At 35.8% G+C, this 23,820-nt stretch overlaps 2 protein-coding genes across 5 annotated transcripts in view; both read right to left on the reverse strand.

Annotated features, from left to right (window-relative positions):
- Window positions 1–3,177: 3,177 nt before the first annotated feature.
- rnf141 (ring finger protein 141) lies at window positions 3,178–14,112 on the reverse strand. The gene is made up of 6 exons (XM_059335930.1): window positions 14,017–14,112; window positions 11,992–12,165; window positions 10,757–10,865; window positions 9,483–9,664; window positions 7,545–7,652; window positions 3,178–6,140 (listed from the first exon to the last, which is right to left on the reverse strand). The coding sequence occupies exons 2-6, from the start codon at window positions 12,120–12,122 to the stop codon at window positions 5,990–5,992; spliced, it is 681 nt and encodes a 226-aa protein (XP_059191913.1). The 5' UTR covers window positions 12,123–12,165; window positions 14,017–14,112; the 3' UTR covers window positions 3,178–5,989.
- A 4,806-nt stretch (window positions 14,113–18,918) lies between these two features.
- Window positions 18,919–23,820, reverse strand: part of LOC131972741 (alpha-1,3-mannosyl-glycoprotein 4-beta-N-acetylglucosaminyltransferase C-like) — a 68,147-nt gene continuing 63,245 nt past the window's right edge. For all 4 annotated transcript variants that reach the window (XM_059334436.1, XM_059334434.1, XM_059334437.1 and 1 more), the window contains 3 exons: window positions 22,909–23,056; window positions 21,873–22,294; window positions 18,919–20,278 (listed from right to left, as the gene is read on the reverse strand). In XM_059334436.1, coding sequence (XP_059190419.1) covers window positions 19,535–20,278; window positions 21,873–22,294; window positions 22,909–23,056 — 1,314 coding nt within the window. In that variant the 3' untranslated portion in view covers window positions 18,919–19,534. The remainder of the gene's footprint in view (window positions 20,279–21,872; window positions 22,295–22,908; window positions 23,057–23,820) is intronic.

The raw sequence follows: 23,820 nt of genomic DNA on the forward strand, positions 1-23,820 counted from the left end.
AAGAAAGGCTAGATGGCTCGAGGCAGAGTCACCAGCGTCCGTACACGGCGGCCATCTTACCACAGGCAGCTCGCCCACTCTTAACATCAGTCATGGTGCACGTAGCATTTAAATAACCATAGTTTGCTTAATTTGAACCGATTTTCAAACGGTTTGGTTTGTTATAAACCTCAGAGTTGTTATTTTCAATATAAATATGTCTAAATAAATGTGTGTAAATATGCCTTCCTGTATATCCATATACATAAACACACACACACACACACACACACACACACACACACACACACACACATGTCTGGATACGGACAGGCCGGGGTGGGTAATCGGGAGAATCGGGAGAGTTCCCGGTGGGCTGCTTCACTTTTGGGCCGGCCGATAATTTATTTATTTATTTATTTGACATTTTTCACGTTAGTCCATCTTCTCTTAAAGTACGCTAAACACGTTTTGCATTCTGACACCGCAGCCTCAGCATGGGTTGTACCATGTGAGGGAATTCTCCCCTCCCAAATAAAGTTGGTTGGGTCCATAGCCGTCTTTCCAAAAAGTTTTCTCAGGTAGGCTACCGATAGCTGGGCCAGCCCTATCTCAACGATACACGTCGGGGAGGATGTATGGGAGGAAGAGGCCAGGAGGGGCTGAAAAAGCCAGGTTGAAGAAAAGAAAGGCATTGGAGGAGGATGCTGCCAAATGTGCCAAGCTTACTGATTTATTTTCGAGAGGACAAACACAAGTGGCAACTGGTAAAGAGAGACATAGGCTTAATGCAACGTAACTGTTCGGCTAACGTTGTAACGTGGTTAATATCGTTGAAGCGTTGTCAACCTATTCGCAAGCAAAACATTGAATTGAATTAAAATATAAGCCTTTTTATATCACCTGATATATGGCGATTCATAGACTTTGCAAATATTATGAAAATATTGATAACAAAACTCAAACTTGATCTGTGGCTATGCAGTGAAATTATTTTTTCTTTGTAGCTTCTGAGCAGCAGATAAGTCAGTCTCCTGCTGAAAATGATGAGCCCGAAATTTGCAATGAGGAGGCCATGACTACAGGGACAGGTAGAGAAGATAACAGAGTAAACAATATGAATTAAAGTTATTTAATGTAAGAAATAGTGTAGCTACTGTGAGTTGAACTGTAAACAGTAGTTCAATATGCATCTTTATTGAAGAGTGGGATATGTTTCAAATGCTTTATTTATTTTATGCTTTTGTTAATTTATCAACCTACTGTATCCTTGTGGAATAGTGAAATATTTTTTGTTAACTTCTCATCTTAAGTGGATTATTATTTAACCTTTACATTATCTGTTGAACCATGGTATTAATAAAAAAAACTACAGGATAGTAAGAGCTGAACTGTTGCTTCATTTATCCAATTTCCACTGCCATGGAAAAAGTGGGCCGGTCTTGGGCCTGAAATTCCAGGGCTGAAAAGTGGCCCCACTCCGGCCCTGGATACGGATATACATGCACCTTTCTTTATATCCGTTCTGTGAGATATATATGTGTGTGTGTGTGTGTGTGTGTGTGTGTGTGTGTGTGTGTGTATACATATATATGTATGTGTGTGTTTATGTATATGGATATACAGGAAGGCATAAGACATATTAATAATGAAAATAAATACATATATGTTAATTTTATGTGTCATTATTGTTATTATAAAAGAAATATTACTAACATAATATACATGGAATGATTAAATGTTTTATAAATGATTTAATATAGGCTAACTACCTTGTGTGTGTAGGCCTATAGCTATTACTCTACCTATCTGCTTAATGTTTTTTTATGAAAGTCCATGGTTAAAATTATTCTTCAGTATGCAGGCACATAACCACAACTCTGAGGTTTATAACAAACCAAACCGTTTGAAAATCGGTTCAAATTAAGCAAACTATGGTTATTTAAATGCTACGTGCACCATGAATGATGTTAAGAGTGGGCGAGCTGCCTGTGGTAAGATGGCCGCCGTGTACGGACGTCGGTCTCCGTTGGCTAACAGCGAGCGTGAGCCATCTAGTGTTTATATATATATATCTATGGATCGATCTTCTAATGCTACACAAAGTTTAATGAGAAAATACAAACGTACCTGGGGGCAGGTGATCTCCTCAGCGACCCGCCAAGAGCTGTCGGGTGTGTCATCAAGTTTCCATCAGGGCCGTTAAAAAATATCCAAGATGGCGCATACTTTCTTTCTTTTTTTCCTTTTTTTTATTATTATTTATTTATATCAAAAAGCAATACAATGCACATTTACAAAGAAGAAGAAACGAGTTGCAGAAAGATAAACAATGCAAAAAATAAAAGTAAATTAAATAATATTTTAAAAATATATATATATATAAGAATAATTAAATGGAAAAGAATGAAACAAAAACAAATAAATAAATATTAAAATAAACTGACGCAAGATTACATGTTAAAGACATTAACCACCAGTGACCGATTTAGGGACCATCCATAAATTACTTTTTTAATTATTACGTCTTTGTTTGTTTTTACAATATAATCCTACTGTCTTTCACATGTACCTGAAAATAATCATTTTTATAAAATAATACAAAATTGATCTCATGTAGCACAACTGTTTTAATTACTAATGTGTGATTGATTTATTTTATACAAATGTTTTTGGCAGATTTTTTTCCAGTAACTTTGATATAATAAGATCCATGGATTTCAAACCGATACTAAAAAATATTCTTGCACTTAATATGGAAATAGGGCATGGCTTTTTTTATTGGATTTAAGTACATCTGATTTTTAGAAATATTTATCTAGAAATTTAGAAAAAGTAAAAAATTAATAAATAAATAGATGTGACCCATTGATTACAAAGTAATGTCAAAAACATATTACTGCACTTAACAAGGACATAGCTCTTTTTTATTCATATTTTAAAGAAAAAATGACAAAAAATAGAGAAACATTTATACATACATACATAATCAGTTTTTCTAAGACACTTGAGTTAATAAATGCTTGTTATAATCAATTTAGACAATGTGATTGTTTATTATTAAATGGCCTGTAATGATCAGTAATACAACTTGTTTTTAAATTAATTCAAGACGTAAAAAGACATATAATGTAAATGATTTCAGCCATCTTTCACTCCAATAAAACATATAATAATAATAAACACAAAGTCATAAAGTGCAAAAAAGTGAGTATTTCTTTATTAAGGATAATACAGTACGAATCAATTCAAATTTAATACACTTCCTTCCATTCAGCAAATTTACATATAGTGTGTCTATGTAGGATCAGATGCTATAATAACCTATTATTAAACATTTTATCATTCTTTAATATTACAACTTTGTTTTATACATGTTGAACGGACCACGCAGTGACGAAGAAAGAAGGAAGTCTCCTGCTGCTGCACATTTAATGTTGTACTGCAGTAAAACCTTTACAGTGTCAGATAATATTTTTCACCACAGAGATAAAATCTTCTGTTGTTGTAGTGCACAAACACGGAGAAAGCTACAGCGAGGTTTCAAAGTGCGATTTGTCAGCGACGACAACCAAAAATAGTTTTTTGGTCAAATTAAAATTCACATGTTTAAGGTCAATTAAATGAACAGAAATCAATATATCTATGCAGGAAATGGGTAAATTGTAAAATTTAAAAAGCATATGTCACGTTAGTTTTGTAGCCTTAAATGGTCAATTTGAAAGAAGTTATTCCAAATAAATGATTATAATTAAATCCTTATCATGAGAAAAAAAAACATTTTTTCTTGTAGTTTTGAAAAATTGTATCTCATATTTGTAAAACTCTGTTAAATTGTCTAAATGTGATTAAATGTGAAACTGATTAACTCGCTGAATGTCACACAACAAAGCTCTAAATTAACATTTTTACAGCTTTAAACAACGCTTTAGAGTTCAGTAAAAAGAAATGAAGGTGAATACATTTTCACAATTGTTTTTTTTTAATAATTCAGCATCCAGTCCTCAACGTCAGAAATATTTTTTTTAACAAAACAATTGTAAAGGTTTTAAATTCTATATTATTTGAATTATACAGGAGTTTATATATAACTGAAATGCTGCCTATCTTAATAAAGTTCTTATCTTTAATAACAGGCATCACAGAGCAAAGAGTGTAAACTACAGTACGTCTACAGCAATAAAGATTAAAATATAATTATGGTAAATAAAATAAAAAATATATATAAACAAAGTAAAAATATGAGAACAGCATAGATGACTAATAGTGGTTATTTCCATCAGTGAAGAAGACACCACAGCAAGCCCAGTCTTTTAAAATCATATAAAACTATTTAGTTCTGTACAGGCAGAGGACTAGAATCAGTCACCGTGTTGATCCTGAAGCGGATCAGAACTTTATAACGGGTTATAACGGGTTCACATAACGAGGCTCATAAGGCATGTCATGTCCTGTGGGTCTAAACATGCAGGTTACATCACAGACGACAGGACAGCTTTACACGTGGAAATAAATCTGATTTACAGTTTGAACACAAACTGTTAAACTAGAGTTTGTCTTAGATTTGCACTTCGAAGCAAATGTTTTGGAAATTCACTTTCTGGTGGAGAGTTAGAGGAGAAGATTGATGCCACTCTGTTAAATATAAGGCTACAGAAAACAGTTGGTTAGCTTAGCTTAGCATAAAGACCGGGAACAGAGGGAAACTGCTAGCCTGGGTCACAAATTAAGTTTGTTTGGACACTTTGGTTAAACAAACGGGTGTTAAAATGTGTTAAATAGTGAGCTTGAGAGGTGCAGGTAGCATTGGCAGTTGTAAGGGGGGTCAGTGCCCCTTTAACATTAAGCCTAGACCCCCTCTGGTCCACCTAACTAGACTGTTTTTTAATGACGTATCATATAAAACTAGAAGATCTGAGGAATCTATTGGTACACAACAAGATATCTTCACAAAGGGAGTTGAATTTATCTCCAAATTTAGGCTGAATTTTAGCATTTTAGTCTGTTGTCGAAGGACTCCCTTGACCTCGGACCTCATTATATCTGAATGAAAATGGGTTCTTTAGGTACCCATGAGTCTCTTTACAGAAATGCCCCAATGCAATTTCAAGCAAGTCGTACAAATGTGTGATTTTCTGCACACTAAGGGTCCCTAAAGAGTCTTTGAATTAAATGAATTGGGTAAGACTGGAAAGAATGGGCTCATTGAATCCACAAGAGTCTCAGCTTTCCAGTCATACCTGATTTATGTAATATCCAACTTACAGACTGCTTAGGGACCCCCAAAATATTCAAAAACTATAGGTCACATTGGTACTGTATGAGAAAAAGACTCGAAAAGGGTTTAAAAACGGTCTAGAGGCGCCCCGGGCTGCTGGGATGATTGTGTTATCTTTGGACAGACTAACTGTTTCCAGGCTGGAACTTACATTTTTACCATTAAAACACAACTGTCTTCTCATTTATCTCTCCTCAAGAAAGTTGTATTCTCCCAAAATGTCAAAATATTCATTTAACTTCCACGACTCTGACTATATGAATCATATTCTCGAGGGCTGACCATCATTAATCTCTTCTGTCTCATCATAAAGTGCACTCATCTCTCCCTTCCTCGTCGGGTAAATTACCCCAATAATTACTGTTAGACTTGTCCTTTTGGTTGTTCTGTGTGTTAACTTAATAGATTATAATTTATTATAACATATTACAAGTACTGAATGTTCACTTCAGACAACGGATTTATCACACACAGTTCCCATAAAGCACCACATCTACAACACTCGGGTTACAAAGAGCATCCTGGGTTTTTTTTAACGAGACGAGGTTTGATTTTCTGAACCCGTCGCTGAGAACGAAAGGAAACGCTGCTGGGTTCTCCTGCGATTTTAAGCTTTTTAAAGGAAAAAAAAATCTCCCTCTGTTTCCCTCAGTGAAAGTGACATTTGTGTGTGGAGTCGGCTCGGTGCCGCTTGGTTTCTCTTGTCATCTAATTGGCTCAGTGTGCTGTGTGTTAAGGCCTGTGTGGGTGGCCCGCCTCGTCAGCCAGGTTCAGGATGTAGCCGGCGATGTCGTCCTCTGTGGGGAAATCAGACATCACCCACGACTCGTTGGCAGCCGTCACCTGCAGGCGACAGATCGGGCAATTTCTGCTCTGCCCGCTCCTGCAGAAACACAAGAGAAACAGTAATCATGACTTAGTGTTTGTTCAATAGTAGAATTCATTAAATTAAAAAGGTACTGGCCCTTTATCAAACGAGCGCAGAAACGAGTGTAGAAACAAGTGTAGAAACGAGCGTAGAAACGAGCGTAGAAACGAGCATAGAAACGAGCGTAGAAACGAGCGCAGATACTAGCATAGAAACGAGCATAGAAACGAGCGTAGAAACGAGCGCAGATACTATCGTAGAAACAAGCGCAGAAACTAGTGTAGAAACGAGAATAGAAATGAGCTTAGAAACACTTTTTGACACTTTTTCAGTGGTCAAATTCAAGCACTTTTCAAGGACTTTCAAGGTCCATTTTCAAGCTTTTCCAGTACCTTTCAACAGTTGTAAATTTCATCTTTTAGATGAGAACTTCGATACTAAAAGGGGTAATTTCATTTAACCATACCACCTGCAATGGTATTACACTTTTAACAACTAAAGTAGTTTGCTAATCTCATAAAACATACTGGTATGGGAATCTAGGGGTTAGGAGCAAAAGTAAGCTCACGAAAATCATCAACCAGCAGCTGGTGGAACTAAACACGACCCAAACTAGGAGGAAAGACCCACAAATAGGCTACTTCAGGAGCCCTCACATCCACTAGGAATTAGAAAAACTCCCTTCAGTAAGAAGATACAGGGGAGAGCAACAAGAAACATCTCAGAAACAAGAAGACGCAGGCGGAGCGGTCTTCATTTCAGATTATAGGCTATAGGCTATTCACTTTATATATTTTCCATTGAAAATTAGTTTATCTATAGTCAGATTGCAAGAGAAATACAGTAAGAATTTCAAGCATTTACAAGCACTTAATCATAAATCCAAGCACTTTTCAAACCTTGAAATTCAACATTATAATTCAAGCATTTTCAAGGATTTCAAGCACCCGTACCAACCCTGAATATCCTCGGCTAGTAGTCTGGTTAAAGAATTTCACGGTCGCAGGGTGTATTTATTTTAATGAGGTTTTAGCGATAAATGATGTAGCCTTAACATGCTTTGTTTTTTGTTTTTTTTAACTCAGCAGAGTTTGATCAGCTCCAGGCATCGATACAATAGTCTCAGATCAATTCTCTGACTCCGACGTGTGGACTTCATGCTGACTCAGATTTGCGACCATGAGCTGAGAGCAGACGTGAGATCTGATCGAACCCTCCGCTCACGTCCAAACTGACAAATGCCGAGCCTTGTGTAGACAACGCTCACTTTCTGTTGACTTTCTTTTGATAAATGAGGGCCACTGCTGACAGGTTTTCATCACCAACCAAACAGGAAGCTGACTGAGTGTAATTGATGACAAGGATTTTCTGAAAGTCCCATACAGCTCCTTTAATTTAAACTTTAATCCCCCGGCTCACCATTTATCGATGCACTTCTGACAGAAGCTGTGAGCGCAGGGCAGGATGAGGTCGGCCTTCCCGTCCATGCAGATACAACACTCCTCCTCATCCGTCAGCTGCTTCACTCTGCACAGACACACAGAACACAGATAAAGTTGTAATCATTCACACTCGAGGAGGGAGGGAACAGCTAAAAAAAAAACATGTTTGGAATGAAACGCCTGATGAAAGTTAATGGCTTGCAATCATAAGAAAAATATCTTTCAGTGATATAAAAATGCATGAAAAAAATGATCCCCGGCCTCACACGGCTCCTCCTCTGGATGGGAATTCATTCAGGGGGATAAAATAGTAATTCTGCAAAAGATAAGTTGTCAAATCCTTCATCATACTGTTTTCCAGCGGCACTGACATCTGTGAGTTGTGCAGAATAACAGTTATAATGACATAAATCCTTAAAAAAAAAAAAGAAGAAGAAAAGGCACACGTTGCATTTCTCTGATAAATGATTGTTCAAAATTTGGAATAAAATGTAAATGTAAAATCTGTAAATACAACATTTTTCCAAGTACCCAAAAGTTTTAGCATTATAAAAATAGGGCAGCTTCAACATGTATGAATGTGTTTTTAGTGTATTTTTATCTAAAAACCAAACCTATATATACATATATAGCATATATATACATATATATACACTACACCTACATATAAAAATAACAAACATATATATATAAATCATTTTATATTTTTGTTAAGTTGCTATAAATATGAGTTTAAAACACGTTTAAAATACCTAAATAACATTTAATAGAATCTTAATAAATCTTAATAAAAATTAAAACGATCATTTTAGATTTCATCATAACTCAGATAAATTGTATAAATGTGTTTTTACCTGATCTGGCTAGTGCAAACCATTTTATGACGATATTTGAAATCACATGTAGAATAAAGTCATTTTAATGAAATATCACCATTTTTAACTTCTATTTGTTTACTCTTGCAAAAAACACTCATCAGATGTGATTCACTCAGAAAGCTGAGTAATCAATAATAATGCCTGTTTTACAGATTATGTCTTTGATAAACTGTATTTTGGGGGATTTCTTAACCCTCTGGAGTCTCCAAAAGCACCAAATCCAGACTTCTTCATGACATCCAGACTAGAAAACAAAGCAGCGTGGAGCCCTACTGTAAATTTACCTCTAAAGTTCTGGCTGTAAACTCCATGAGGCCAGTTTCAGTTTGATGATGATATACCAAGTAAAACTGGAGACAAGCTAAAATATATTTAGTGTAAAATGATAGAACTGGATGTAACTCTCTTATATGCTATATTTGCATCCTTTGTTCACATTTGCAACATTTAAAAAAATGTATTGAGCATGATAGTGTTTTGAAAGTAAAAAAAAGATTAAAAATCACATTTATGTTGGACTAAAGGACTAAAAAAAGACACAAAATGACCAAAAAAAGACACAAAATGACAAAAAAAAGACACAAAATGACCAAAAATAGACACAAAATAACTAAAAAAGACACAAAATGACCAAAAAAAGACGCAAAATGAGAAGATAGAATGACCAAAAAAACCCACAGAAGACACAAAATGACCAAAAAGACACAAAATGACCAAAAAAAGACACAAAATAACTAAAAAAGACACAAAATGACTAAAAAAAAACACAAAATGACCAAAAAAGACACAAAATGAGAAGATAGAATGACCAAGAAAACCACAGAAGACACAAAATGACAAAAAAGACACAAAATGACCAAAAAAGACACAACAACAGACACAAAATGACAAAAAAAGACACAAAAAAAGACACAAAACGTACAACTTACTTGACTTACAAAGACACGAAAAGACATGAAAAGGATTCAAAAATGGACAAAATAGCCCTATAAGACTCCAGAGAGTTAAAGAAGACATGTTTTTAAAGTGGAGCCTACCTGCCCATCCACATGCTGGCCTGGCAGGAGTCTGTGGAGGGCAGCTGGGCCGACGGGCCCTCGGTGGCGCCCTCTGCAGACAGAACCTCAGCAGCCTGACTCGTGATGTCCCGGTACAGCTGGATGAACTGGTACAGGTTCATGATCCGCGATGCTTCCACCATACCGTTCTCCTTGTTGATCTGAGGGCAGGCAGAGGCAGTCACATGACTCATATATCTAATCTATCTATTTATTTTACTATCTAAAAAATAAAAAAGGTCGATTTGATTAAAATCAATTAAATCAACTATGTAGTAATAGCAGTGTTCTCCCACCACCTACTGGAAATTACTGAACATAAAAATGCAATATATTAAAATATAATAAAAATAATTACAATAGTATATAATAATAAAATAATAATACATCAAATAAATAAATAATATTAAACAAAAATAAATACACAATAGTAAATAATAAATAAAATAAATACATATTAAATTAAATAAATAATCATAAATTAAATAAATAAATAATAATAAAATAAATCAGACAAAACATTTTTACAGTCTACAGATACAGTCCAGATAAAAAAATAAAATAAAAAAACGTACAGTGTAAAACTTAAATAAAAAAATGAACAAATCAAATTCGGAACTAGATTGTATATTTACAAAAACAAAAGTTTGAAGATCTGAACAATAAATATATTGCCTTGTACAGTTTTCTATTATGTAACAGGATGAGAAACAATATCCTAACTTTTTTGTGTTTGTGGCTGGTTTTGGATGTTGTAGTAAACTACCTCAACAAACTGAGAACTCCTGACCATATATTCAACATTTTGGTCAATTATATTCAGTATTTTTAATTCTGAAATGAAGCAAAATGTGTAAAAGCACACTGCTATAAGGCAAAGAGGGTTTTGGATTTATAACAAATGATTATGATTATCTTGTTTTCATAATCATTAAAAGACAAAATAGTCCTTCAAAATCAAATTCAATCACCCAGCCCGACTGAATACAATTAACAAAGACAAATATCTAAGCTCAGAATAAACACATTTCTGTATTTAAACTCCAGATTTGGCTCTAAATCAGTTTCTATTGAGTCTCCAAACTGATTATCTTGCCTAACTGTAATAAAGAGAAACACATAATAAAGCTAAAAATATCCCAGACCACACTTTCTCCTCCTGCATCAGTCTCTCCCTCTCTCTCAGATGATCAAGTGTTGGCAGACGCTGTAGTTGGCGTGTGATGTGTGAGCAGAAGCTTCTGTGCTCTCACCTTGGTGCAGAGGACCCTGACGGCCACCTTCCACAGGGCCGACGCATCGCTGCCTGGCTCAACCTCAAACAGAAGGTGCTTCTGCTGCCCAGAGGCCAGTTTGGCCGTACTGAGGAGAGAGAGACAGACAGAGAGACACAGATAAGGAGAGAGAGTGAGACAGAAAGAGATAGAGAGACAGAGAGACATAGAGAGAGACAGAGAGAGAGATAGAGAGACAGAGACAGACACACAGAGACAGACAGACAGACAGACAGACAGAGAAACACATACAGACAGACCGAGAGAGAGACACACAGACACATAGAGACAGACAGACAGACAGACAGACAGACAGACAGACACATAGAGACAGACAGACAGACAGACACACAGAGACAGACAGACAGACAGAGAAACACATAGAGACAGACCGAGAGAGAGACACACACAGACACATAGAGACAGACAGACAGACAGACAGACAGACACATAGAGACAGACCGAGAGAGAGAGAGACAGACAGAGAGACACATAGAGACAGACAGAGAAAGAGAGAGACAGACACAGAGAGACAGACAGAGATAGAGAGAGACAGAGAGAGACAGAAAGACACAGAGAAAGACAGAGAGAGAGGAGGAGGGTATTTCTTGTTTATATGAGTGACTTTTTACATAAAACACCAGATTATGTTAAAAATAAAAGTATTTTTTCAGGAGTATATTCAAATTCAAGTACATTCCTAACCTTGAAAACATACCGGTTAAATGAAACATTTTACAAAGTTGACTTTGTACGGACCAAGTGAGAATAAACCAGTTTGACACGTCTCTAAGTTTCTATCTCTGAGAGCTAGTAAAATAGTAAATAGACTGACACAAGGCCTAAAGCAGGCATGTCCAAACTATTCCACAACGGGCCGTGTGGCTGCAGGTTTTCATTCCAACAAGCAGCAGCACACCAGCCTTGACTCAGTCAATCAACTGATCTCAGTATTCAGACAGTTGATTGGTCAAACTGTGTGCTTTTGCTTGGTTGAAACGAAAACCTGCAGCCACACGGCCCTTTGTGGAATAGTTTGGACATGCCTGTAAGCCTGTGGAATAAGAAAGTCCACCCACAAAACAAAAATGAAAATCACTTAGAAACCTATGAATTTACATAAACCAGTTTAGTTTTGAAGCTGACATTTTTCTTCCACTACATTACCCATAAACCCTGTTGTGGTTGCCTGATTTATCTATTTTTTGACTTACACGTCGTTGAGTTCGGCCACTCTGGCCAGAAATTCCTCGTAGGTGAGGTATCCGCTGTCACGCACCAGTCCGGCGTGTTTCAGCAGCTTCTCAGGCAGATGGGTCACCTGACCTGAGAGCTGCTGGCCCATCCTGAAGAAACCGCAGCAGCAGAGAGCTGCACCTCATTCAGTTCTGCAGAAAGAATAAGTTTATAGATTACTTTCTCTGGGACCATTTAACCTTTAATTACTCTTTCATTCATTATTCTTTTTGAAAACATCTGAGATGCAACTGAAAGGTCTAGAAACACTCAATAGTCTCAATATCCCTCCTCAACTGCTCTGTCCTGGATCACTTCATCTCTAAATTATTACTCTTCATAAAGGTTAGTGAAGTTCAAAGTTCTTCACAGATTATATAACAAGCCAGAACATGTGAGGACCATAAAATCATAAAAAATACATAAGAACTTAAAAAAATAGAGACCAATGCACAACATAAATAAAAAATATTACAAAACATCTAATAAAAAAATAAAATAAAAATAAAGACGTAAGAGCATTAAGAAGAGCAAATATAGTAAACAATGGGAAAAAGGCTAGATTACAAATAAGATAAAAAAGACAAAACAAGACTAAATAATATAATAAATAATAATAAATAATCATTAGGTCTCCTGGCTGTTCCAGAGGCCCGGCTGAAAACTAAGGGGGACAGAGCGTTGGCAGTCGAGGCCCCGAGGCTCTGGAACAGTGATGTCTTTTAAATCTCTTCTTAAAATATATTTTTATCGGAGAGCCTTTCCTGATTTTACCTGAACTTTACCTTCCCTTGAACAATCTTTTAATTGCAAAGAACTATGTCATTCTCTAACATTATTTTTATCTGTTGGTTTATGTCTGTTTTTAACTTGTCTTTGTAAAGCACTTTGTAACATGCGTTTTGAAAAGTGCTCTATAAATAAAAAATATTATTATTATTATTATGATAATAATAAAATGCAATAAAAGCAAAAAAACTAGATAAAAAAACAGCTAAAAGATATATAACATCAAAAAGAAGGATAGAATGACAGAAAAATAACATAATAAAAGTAAAATAAAATCGTACTACATAAATACAATGGGATAAGTAAAATAACTATATCATAATAATAAATAATAACAAATTAATTAATATGTGCAGGAAAGGGAGAAACTCATGACGGCTCATTTAAAAACCTAACCTATTTACATATATAGCAAACATATATATTTACACGTACATATGAAAATAACAAGATAATAATAATAATAATAATAAATAAATTATAGTGTGCAGGAAAGGCAGAAACCCATGAGGGCTTATCTAAAAACCTAACCTATATATACATATATAGCATACGAATATATGTACACGTACTTGTAAAATAACAAACAAAAAAATAATATTAATAATAATAAAAAATAACAATAATCATATTTACAAATACTTAATATTAATAATGAAAATAATAATAACCATATGTACAAATACTTAATCATTTATTAATAATTAATATGTGCGTTACGTTGCTATAAATATGAGCAGTTAATAAGTCATTACAAGCCGTTAACTTGGATAATAAAAGTAACATTTAAGACACCTAAATAACATTTAACAACATCTTATCCAAACGATCATTTTAGATTAAATCATTCATTTTAACTCAGATAAACTGAATATAAAACGGCTGTTTGGGCTACATTAGCATCCTGTAATAACTAGCTGTTATACCACACCAGTAATCAGTAATAATAGCTGACGTTAAGTGTGTTACAGTCACTGCGGTGAAAAGCAGCATTATTATCGTTTTAAAGACACATTTAATAAAAATATAATTGAAGAAATCAACTCAAACTGCTAATGTTAGCTTCAGCTTCTCAGCAGCTAACAGGCTTTTTACACGTAAAACACGTTAAATAACTCCGTGTGTCAAGCAGCTAAAAGCGCTCTGAAGAAAGATGAGAGATATAAATGTGATCCTGTGTGGTGACATGAGAAAAGAGAAGCTTATTTTCTCACCAAACTGTCAGAAACATGAGAGGAAGAGTCCAAACTTCAGCGCTGTTTAGCTTCTGTTTGTGTTGACACAACACGGGCTCCGGCTGATGACGTCACGGCGCGTCACTTTACGTCACGTCACCGTTTATGAATAAATAATTAAACAGAATAAACAGAGGGACTTTAAATTTTTTGTAATAAAGTGATATCATTTCATTACTAAAAATTTAAATTGTTAAATTTTAGGTGTCCTTTAAACATTTCCATCTAAAATATCCAGAAATAAATTGGATTTATTTTAAGTTAATATTTTTTTTTTTACTGAAATGTTAAATACTAAAAAAAAATAAAAATTAAACTGAATAAACAGAGAGGACAATTTAAATTGTGAAAAAGGTTTCCTTCATCAAAAATATCCAGAAATAAAATTGGATTTATTTTAAATTAATATTTTTTTTTACTCAAATGTTAAATAATCAAAAATTAAGAAATAAACTGAATAAACAGAGGGACAATTTTGATTATAGTAATAAAGTGAAAGAAGTTTCCTTTAAACATTTGCATCTAAAATATCGAGAAATAGAATTGGATTTATTTTAAATGAATATATGTTGTTACTGTTTTTTACTGAAATGTTAAATACAAAAAAATTAAAAATTAAACTGATCCTGAAAATCCTTTTTTAAAAAATCATCTAAAATATCCAGAAATAAAATTAGATTAATTTTAAATTAATATTTTTTTTATTTTTCATTTTTTAGTATTTAACATTTCAGTTTTTATATATATACATTTGATTTTATTTTGGGGAAAATTCCATATCCATATAAAAAGATGAGCAGACTCTAAATTTTTTAATGTATTTATTTATATTAAAACTGTATTCATAGTCTTTATTAAGTACAATTAAACAAAACAACATAACTTGTGATTTCTATTTTTAATTTAATTCTTTTATCTTATATATTCACCTGGCATTAACAGTTTGTGTGTTCTTCTACATGCTTTTCTAAAATAAATAAATAGATTAATAAATAAAAATAATTAATTCACTTTATTTACAATTACTCTCCCTACAAAACCAGTATTTGTAACATATAATTATTACATAACCATAGATAATAAATCAATAAATCAGCAATATTGGATGGCAGGGAAATCATTTTAATAGAGTAGAATTTTCAGATCTAAAATATTTCCTGTCACTTATAAATGTTAATAAATGCTATTCATTGGAATCCTTCAGCTGGGGATAGGACGGACTTATAATCATTTAAAACTAAATATTTTCTTTTAATCAAACCTAATAATTTGAGCATAATCTGCTCCATTTTTTAATAAAAGGGACATTTTTTTAGAGCTAAAGATGATAATATTTTGGATCTCAATCATTAACCGAGGACTTTATTCCTTAAAATAAAAATTCAACAATGTTTTTTATTCAAATCCAGTCAAACAAATCTTCCATTTGAATATTAATAGTTTCTTATTCTTATACTGTTGATTGTCTGTGAGTCCACAAAGTCTCTGCTCTGTTATCGCTTAATCTCCACAAGATAAAAGGTTTTCTAAAATAATGATTTTGTGTTGGTTGTTTTTCTCCGAACCGTGATGCTCTCTGACTGCAGGGCAAAGAGTTTACCATCCTTTTCTGTTTTTAAACTGCAGGGGGAAGATGAGAGATTGATTCAGATGCGAGGCTGCTGCAGGAGGTCGCAGAGGCAGCAGGAGGTTAGAAAACAAGAGGAGGAGGAGAATATAAAGAGAAGAGAAACAGGGTGAGGGAAAGTGGATTGGAACATCGAGGAACAGATGTTATAAGATTCAGGAGGAAGAGATCAGAGAGGAAAAGAAGCTTCTGATGCGTCCTGCTGAACAGAGTCAACCGAGTTCAAGAAGTTGGTTTCTCTGGTGTAAAAAATTCATTCTTCACCTGAAAACTCATTGTGGGTTTGGCTCGATCTGCAGGCAGACCATCTGTCTGTTACTGGCAACCACTAAACCTGAAGGAGACTCAGACAGAGGAGAGGCTGCAGCACAAACAATGAAGTATTCAGAGCTTTTTCTTCAGTAAAAACAGCAAAACTACAGTGAAGAAAATATTCTTTTACAGGTTCAAGTCAGAATTTACTTCAGTAAAAGTGCAAAATAATAATAATTCTAATGAAACTTTTGTGGTAATGTAATTTTATCAGTGTTTCAGACACATTTTAAGTTTTGTTTTTACACTTTCAACCCAACAAATGGGACATATTATTAGATATTAGCTGTTTTGGTTCAATTGCTGATTAATACGTTTGTTTCAGTGTCAGTTTGTAAGTTTACCAGCAGATGGCAGCAAAAGACACCAAACTAAATGAAACTGCAGTCAGAGACATGGACATACGGGTACATCTCAATAAATTAGAATATCATAGAAAAGTTTATTTTTGTCAGTTATTCAATGCAAATGTGGAAATAACACATTATATAGATCCATTACACACAGAATGAAACATTTCCTGTCTAAATGTATTTAATTTCTTCTAATTATGATGATTATGGCTTATATTTAATGGAGATCTAAAATTCAGTGTCTCAAAAAAATAATAATATTACAAAAGACCAATTTTAAAAAGTATGTTTAATATGGAAATGTTGGCCTCTGAAAAGTATGTCCATCTATATGACTCAATTCCTGGTTGGGGCTGTTTGACTTGAACTACTGGAAATAGACTTTTCCATCATATTCTAATGTATTGAGATGCACCTGTATTAAGGGGGATAAGCTATTTTACTTCATTAGTATTTTACTTTAGTAGTATATACTAATTAACTATAACTATATTAACTATAACTATATTATCTCGAATATCAGTATTTCAAATAATTAAAATGGGATCCAACAGTTTTTGTCATTGCACGAAGAAATTCAGCTGTTTGTTGATTGATGTGATAAACTTTCATTGTCAAGGTGTTGCTGAACAACAACCAAATGCTAAACAAGACATTTTTCATGAACAAAACGTTCAAATAAACTGCCATTAATTAAAAATACAGTGAAAGGGTCAAATTATGAGACCAAACCGGTAAACGTTGCCGTGGATACGCATGTGGTTCTCTCCTGATGATGGCTCGCCTTGTTAGTGACCTGTCAATCAAAGGTAGCCACGCCCCAAATCATATGATTCTTTATCTTCTATTTTCTTCTAAATGGGGCCATTATTTACACTATTAACATCAAATTGTCTTGAAGATTTTTTATTAGTGATTGAGACTATAGTGTTGTCCTAAAAAAATTTTGTGGTAATAAATCAAATATTGAAATGGATGGACCTAAATGCTTCTGCAGCCGCCGTCAGCACCCCCTGCTGGAATTTTTGGTAGAATGCAGCTTAAGGCACTTCCTGGTTTGCCTCCCTGCTCAGACCAGGAGGTTGCCGCCTGCCTGAGCCGCTAACTGGTGAAGTTGGGCGGATCCTCTTTTCCAAGCCACACCCATAGCAGCTCACTAGAGGGAAAAGTACCTAATAGAAACACACCTAAAGTAACTATAAAAAACTAAATGATGGACGCGGCTGTAGACCATTAACTTCTGTGTTCTGCAAGGTAAAAATTACAGTTTTTAATCAAAGGAGTGTGGTGGCTTTGAAGAGAGCAGAGATAATGACTTCATCTCTGACAGGTAAAGCCGTGAAGAATCCTAAATATAGCGTAGACTTTAACTGCTGTACGGTACATTACAGCTTCTCTAAACCAAACCACCAATACACTGATTCTGGATCAGTACCTCATAACATCCAAACTATCTCTTTTAAAGATTTTTTTTGGAGATCCTACTTTTGATGTCATCATCAGGACCTCGGGCTCTGCTTCAGTCCTGACAGAATTACACATGAAGACGCTTTTAATGAGCCATTAAAACTTTTCCTCCTTGGCGTTTCATCCTTTCATATATATCTTTTTTTCAGATTGTGTTTAAATTTAGATGAAGGAAACAGTAGCAGTGAACTCATCCTGGTTCATTCTCAGCGTGTTACAGCAGCGACTGATCGGCTCCTGATGCTCAAACTGAATCACCGTTTTCTTTCATTTCATTAAAATAAAATTGTGATTTGAGACATTTACAAGAGTGGAGTTCAGTGTTTTGAAGCTCAGATCCCTTTAAGGTGCCGTGACAAACAACAAAAAAACAAGAAAGCAGTCAAGTATTAACAATTTTATATACAGATTTAGGAAAATGAACATATTTATAAAGTCTCCATACTGTACACTCTGTACAGATTTGTCATTTTTAATACATCTTACACATTGGAAACATACATTAGATCTCTGAACAACCCAAGAAAATATGGATTGCTTTGAATCCCATAAACACATCGGGTCCTTTTTAAAATGCTAACATGTCTCCTCGCTTTCCTCCAGTTTTATCTGCAACAAAACAGACAAACGAAAAAAGAAAAAAAGGGAACAACTTTCAAAAGAACGGCTCCTTATTATTATTATAACCAAGAGGATAATAACAGAGTAAGATCGCTTCTTTAGCATGTGTGTTTGGTATAAACACCTGAAATAATATAAAATCATAAAATATATTGACATGTGTCTATGGAAGAGGGTTAGGGCCAGGCAGGGGGAAAAAATCATGAGAGGAAGAAAAAATGTTTCATTATGCAGGTCGAAAGGTCGCAAATTTACGAGATTTAAAGTGGCAAATCTGTGAAAATAAAGTTGCAGATTTATGAGAAAAAAGTGGCAAATGTAGAGAAAAAAGTAGCATGATTTATGAGCATCTGTGGCTACGTACACTATTTTTCCGACTTTTTTCTCATAAATCTGCCACTTTTTTCTCATATAATATAAATTGAGTTTTCTCTCGCAAATTTGCCACTTTAAATCTCGTAAATCTGCGATTTTTTTTCCTCATAGATTTATCAGTTTGATCTAATAAATTTGCGACTTTTCTCTCAAAATATGACTCCCCTCGCCCGGGTCCGTATTTTATTTTATTTTTTCATACATGGCCCTTATAAACCGCCGTAAAATGTTGGGAATAAAGTGAACTTTTTAAGTTTGGTAAAGTTGTAAAGTGTTCAGATTTGTTGTTCCTGTGTCAATAAGTCATCAGAGGAACATTGTTTACTATCCGAACAGTTACTGCAGCGACAACCTGATTTTCCGCAATACATCTAATATATGTGCAAAAAATAAATAAAAATAAATTACATAAAAACCAAAACTATGTGCCTCTGATGACTTGTTGCCAACAAATCTTTCTTTTCTTTTTAACATGTAGTATCTTTATTGGGTTGTTAATACACAAGAAACGTACATTTACAAGTACATGTTTTCAAAACCATATGAAATACAAACTTTAAGCCCCCCACGAACCATAGGGGGGGATCTAAATTAATGTGAAGTGATTGTGATGGAGGAGAAAAGGACGTTAGGAAGCAGGTTGACATGATAAAAAGGACCCGTTATTCCCAGAAGTAGTCCAAAATGAACTTGCATCCTGAACGAACACTGTACAGACAGGCGGCCATTTAAAAACGTCCTGTTACTTTTTGAACTGGCTCACTGGTTGTGTCGTCCATAAACTGATAGTCCTGATGATGAGCCACTCTTTCTGACTGGCGGTGACGACGACTCGCACGCACTCGATGTCGAAGCCGATCTTGTGGTCGACGTTGCTGACCTCGATGCTGCCGGCTTTAAACTCCCCCAGCGTGATGTAGGAGGTGCACTGCCGGCCCTGCTTGGTGTCCACCGACTTCTGCCCCACCTCCAGGGCGCCGTGGTGCAGGATGTCGTTCTGTCTGTCCTCGGTGCCCGTCACGATTTTAATCCTGCTGATCTTAATGGATTTACTGAAGATGATGAGGAAGAAGTCTCCGGTGCACGGAGGCTTCCCCCAGAAGTACTCGTCGACGGTGCTGTAGGCCTTGGTGGCGTCGTAGCTCTCGAAGACGTTGATGTTGGTGTAGAGGCTGGCCGGAGGGTTGTCGGGGATGTCGATGGAGTCTTCCTCGAAGTCGTCGTCCTTCAGCTTGTTCTCCGCCCCTTTGTACGACGAGTAGTAGCCCATGTGCTGGAACAGCGAGGGCTTGAAGCGGATCACGTCCTTCTGGGCCAGCAGACCCCTGAAGTGGATGAGCAGCCAGTCGCAGGGCATCTCCTGGTAGAACATGAGCAGGAAGTGGGCGAGGCGCGGCAGGTCTCTGGAGTGGTACAGCTTCCCGATGTAGCCCAGCTTGGAGAACTCCAGCATCACCCAGTAGGAGCCGTCTCTGGAGGTGATCACCTGGTTAAAACGCACAAATTATTAGGTTGGTTGGATGTAAAAACTAGACTAGAACAATACCTCGGTTAAGTCATGGTCACCTAACATATATATATATATTTTTTAAATTGCTATTCTTCTTTTCTCTTCTTCTCTTCTTTTCTTCTTTAACATATAGCACTCCTGTAGCGATGACAGTCGGCTCTTAAAGTTATGTACTTACTTGATTCCTGTGGTCTAAGTCTAGAACCTTCAGGTTGAATGCACTTATTGTAAGTCGTTTTGGACAAAAGCGTCAGTTAAATGACATGTAATTTCATTTTTGTCATTACTGATGGTTTTTATTAAGAATGTCATAATAACAAAATCACCTCTTGTTATTTATAGAAATTTGTCTTTGAGTTCAGAGGCACATAATTATTCAACAAGGCATGCAGTTGGAGGTTGTTTCACTTTACCAACATCTAAGACTATGATTCAACGTACAGTTATAAGTTATATAGAGTTATATAGACATATATATATATATATATATATATACATATATATACATATATACACACACACACACACATATATATATGGCAATGCGACAGTGGAACTCACTCCCTTATCATATTACTCAATTAAATCTATATAGCTTTAAAAAACAACTTAGAAGTTTTATTATCTAAATACCAACTTTAATTGATGCAGCTGTCTTTTTTTTTTTTTTTAAGATTATTTTTTTTGGCATTTTTACATGCTTTATTGAAAGAGAGAGACAGATAGAAAGGGGGTGACAGAGGGGAGGACATGCGGTAAAGGGAGCTCAGGCCGGATTCGAACCCAGCTCCACCGCAGCGAGGACTGTAGCCTCTATACATGGGGCGCCTGTGTAACCCACTACGCTACGGACCACCCCAAGCTGTCTTTTTTGTGTTTCATTTTTTTTTGTGATGTCAACCATGTTTTAGGCGATATGTCATTAAGTATTATCTGTGTGTTCTTTTTGTTTCATGTTATGTATTCATATAATGTATGTCATGTCTGTTATCATTCTGTGTATCCCTACATTGTATTTGTCACACTGAAATATGATGATAGACCCCAGGAAGAATAGCTGCTGCTTTGCAAAAGCTAATGGGGATCTTTTTGTATTCAGAAAATGTTTAAATTAAGGCAGGGGATTTATAACTTAAGGGGGTTGCTAATGTTTGAAACAAAGTCAGAAATAATTTCAAATACAGATGTGTGTCAGTTTTGGGTGTAAAATTATGGATTAATGGACTAAATGATGAAATAAAGATGTGTAATTCTATGTTAGTTTTCAAGAAGACTTTAAAGTCTAAAATTATCAAGGGTTACAATGAAATTTGATTGAATTAGATTTTTCAGTTTAAGCTATCATGTGTTTTGTAACAATGTGAATTATTCAGTTAATGTAATGTATATAATGTATATATGTAGATGGTACAGGAGAGGCAAAAATAAACCTTGGGGCTTCAGCCTATTCCTTTTTCCGGTTGCTGTCCGATGGATTCTTTTGTAAAAACATGATTTTATTTTGTTGTCTTTGTTTTTTTGTGACCGAAATAAAGCATTCATTCAAATAAAAACAAACAAACAAACAAACCTTCTTCAGCGCCGTCAGGAAGTTCCTGGAGCAGCGCACGTCGTCCTCCAGCATCATGTAGAAGTGGGACAGGTTGGTGCAGAAGTTGAGCAGGAAGGCGTAGTCCACGTTCTGCTTGGAGCGGAACCGGACCCGGTCCTCCGGGTCGTTGTAGTTCCTTTTCAAGCCGTCCAGAGACGGGTAGTACTCCTCGGGGGCCTGGATCACCAGGAGGCGCCCCGCTATGATGTGGTGAGCAAACTTCCTGGTGATCTCCTGCACCAGGTTCTCACACCAGACCAGGTCAAAGTCCGCCAGGTGCACCACCACCACGATCTCTTTCAGCTCCTCGTAGCTCGACTGATCAAAGATGGATTTGATCGTCTCCAGGAGGTAATTCCCCTTTTTCCTCTTGACAGAAGACAACCCGATGGTGAGATACTCTGAGGACAGAAACAGGATCAGTCACTTTGTTACAGAACAAAATCAGAGCAGCTTCACTTTATATTTTTTTAATTTATTTAGTGTTTATCTGATATGGACATAGCAATTACATTGGACGGACCAGATGCATTGTTTGTATTTAGCACAAGTGCTAATTCGCAACACTTGTCCATAGGCAGTTTTGAGAAGATAGGGCAATTAAAATACAGAGCAATTAAAATAACAGGAATGGAAAAAGGAAGGACAAGTGAAGATAAGAAAAAAAACAGCAACAGAACAATGGGGAAAAGAAGTCCAAGTATAAGAAATGTTCAATAAGGAATGTAAAAAGTCAACAGAGCAAAGGCAATATGATCAGGCAGTAAACCAGTTAAGAACTATTCATGTGTGCATTGTTGACTAGATTTTAGCCACTGTGAATCCTTTGTTAAAAAGCTTTACTATTGGTCTATAATTTTAACTCAGTGGGTAGAGAGTTCCTAAGTTTGGCCCCCTTTACAGAGAGAGCAGACTGGCAGAAAGTCTTGCATTGTGGAATGAGACAACACCACAAGTGGATGCTCGTGTGGTCGCTCTGTGGTCGCTCTGACGCCTGACTTGGTGAGAAACTTACTTTTACGTGGCAGAGGGATTCCCGCCAGGTATCGATATGTCACGTTTATCGTCCCGGAGAAATTGGACAGATCTCTGAACGTGTGGACGTACCGCTCAGAGTTTGCAGGATGCATCAGAGTCTCTCGCAGCTGCCTCTTCTCAGCCTCCTGAAAGTACAAATAACAAGAACTCACTGAGTAAAAACCAGTGGAGAAGATATCTGCAAGGACTGCATTTTTGTGCGACTGTATGACGAGCACTCCTGCTGTGAAACAACCTTACTGTCAATGTACAAAGGAAGTTTTCTGGTTCATGAGGCTGTGATTATCCTAGAGGTCACAGCAGCTCATTTTATACACTGAGGTCAAGTTTAACTCACTAACATCATTACACATGAAGAAAATTGGGCTCCTTAAATCCACAAGAGTCTCAGCTTTCCAGTCAGACCCGATTTATGCAGCTCACAGACTGTTTAGGGACCCCAGGATGCACAAATATTCACATACAAGAGGACAAAATAACACATTTTAAGGGATGGTTTCTGCCTCAAACTGCATGTTATCAGCATAAAGTGGGCATGTCTGTAAAGAGGAGTTTCATGGGTAACCACAGAACCCCTTTTTTTTTTTGCAGATATCTTGAAGTCAGAGGTCAAGGGACCCCTTAGGGGACAAACATCTCACATGAAGAAAATTGGGCTCATTGAATCCACAAGAGTCTCAGCTTTCCAGTCAGACCCGATTTATGCAGCTCACAGACTGTTCAGGGACCCTTAGTGTTCAGAAATATTCATACACAAGAGGTGGAAGCAATATATTTGTACTGCATAAGCAAAGCAGAAGGTTTTTTTGCCCAAAACTTGCATGGTATCAGTATAAAGTGGGCATGTCTGTAAAGAGGAGATTCATGTACACATAAAACACATTTTCAT

The sequence above is a fragment of the Centropristis striata genome, chromosome 6 (genome assembly GCF_030273125.1).
Source record: "Centropristis striata isolate RG_2023a ecotype Rhode Island chromosome 6, C.striata_1.0, whole genome shotgun sequence".
NCBI lineage: Eukaryota > Metazoa > Chordata > Actinopteri > Perciformes > Serranidae > Centropristis > Centropristis striata.

Excerpts from the sequence above, each read along its gene's own strand:
- rnf141 (XM_059335930.1), bottom strand. The coding sequence starts at position 12,122 with ATGGGCCAGCAGCTCTCAGGTCAGGTGACCCATCTGCCTGAGAAGCTG. Across the intron at positions 9,665-10,756 it reads TCAGGGTCCTCTGCACCAAG|ATCAACAAGGAGAACGGTAT; the intron begins GTGAGAGCACAG and ends GCCTGCCCTCAG. Across the intron at positions 6,141-7,544 it reads CAGAAGTGCATCGATAAATG|GAGCGGGCAGAGCAGAAATT; the intron begins GTGAGCCGGGGG and ends GTGTTTCTGCAG.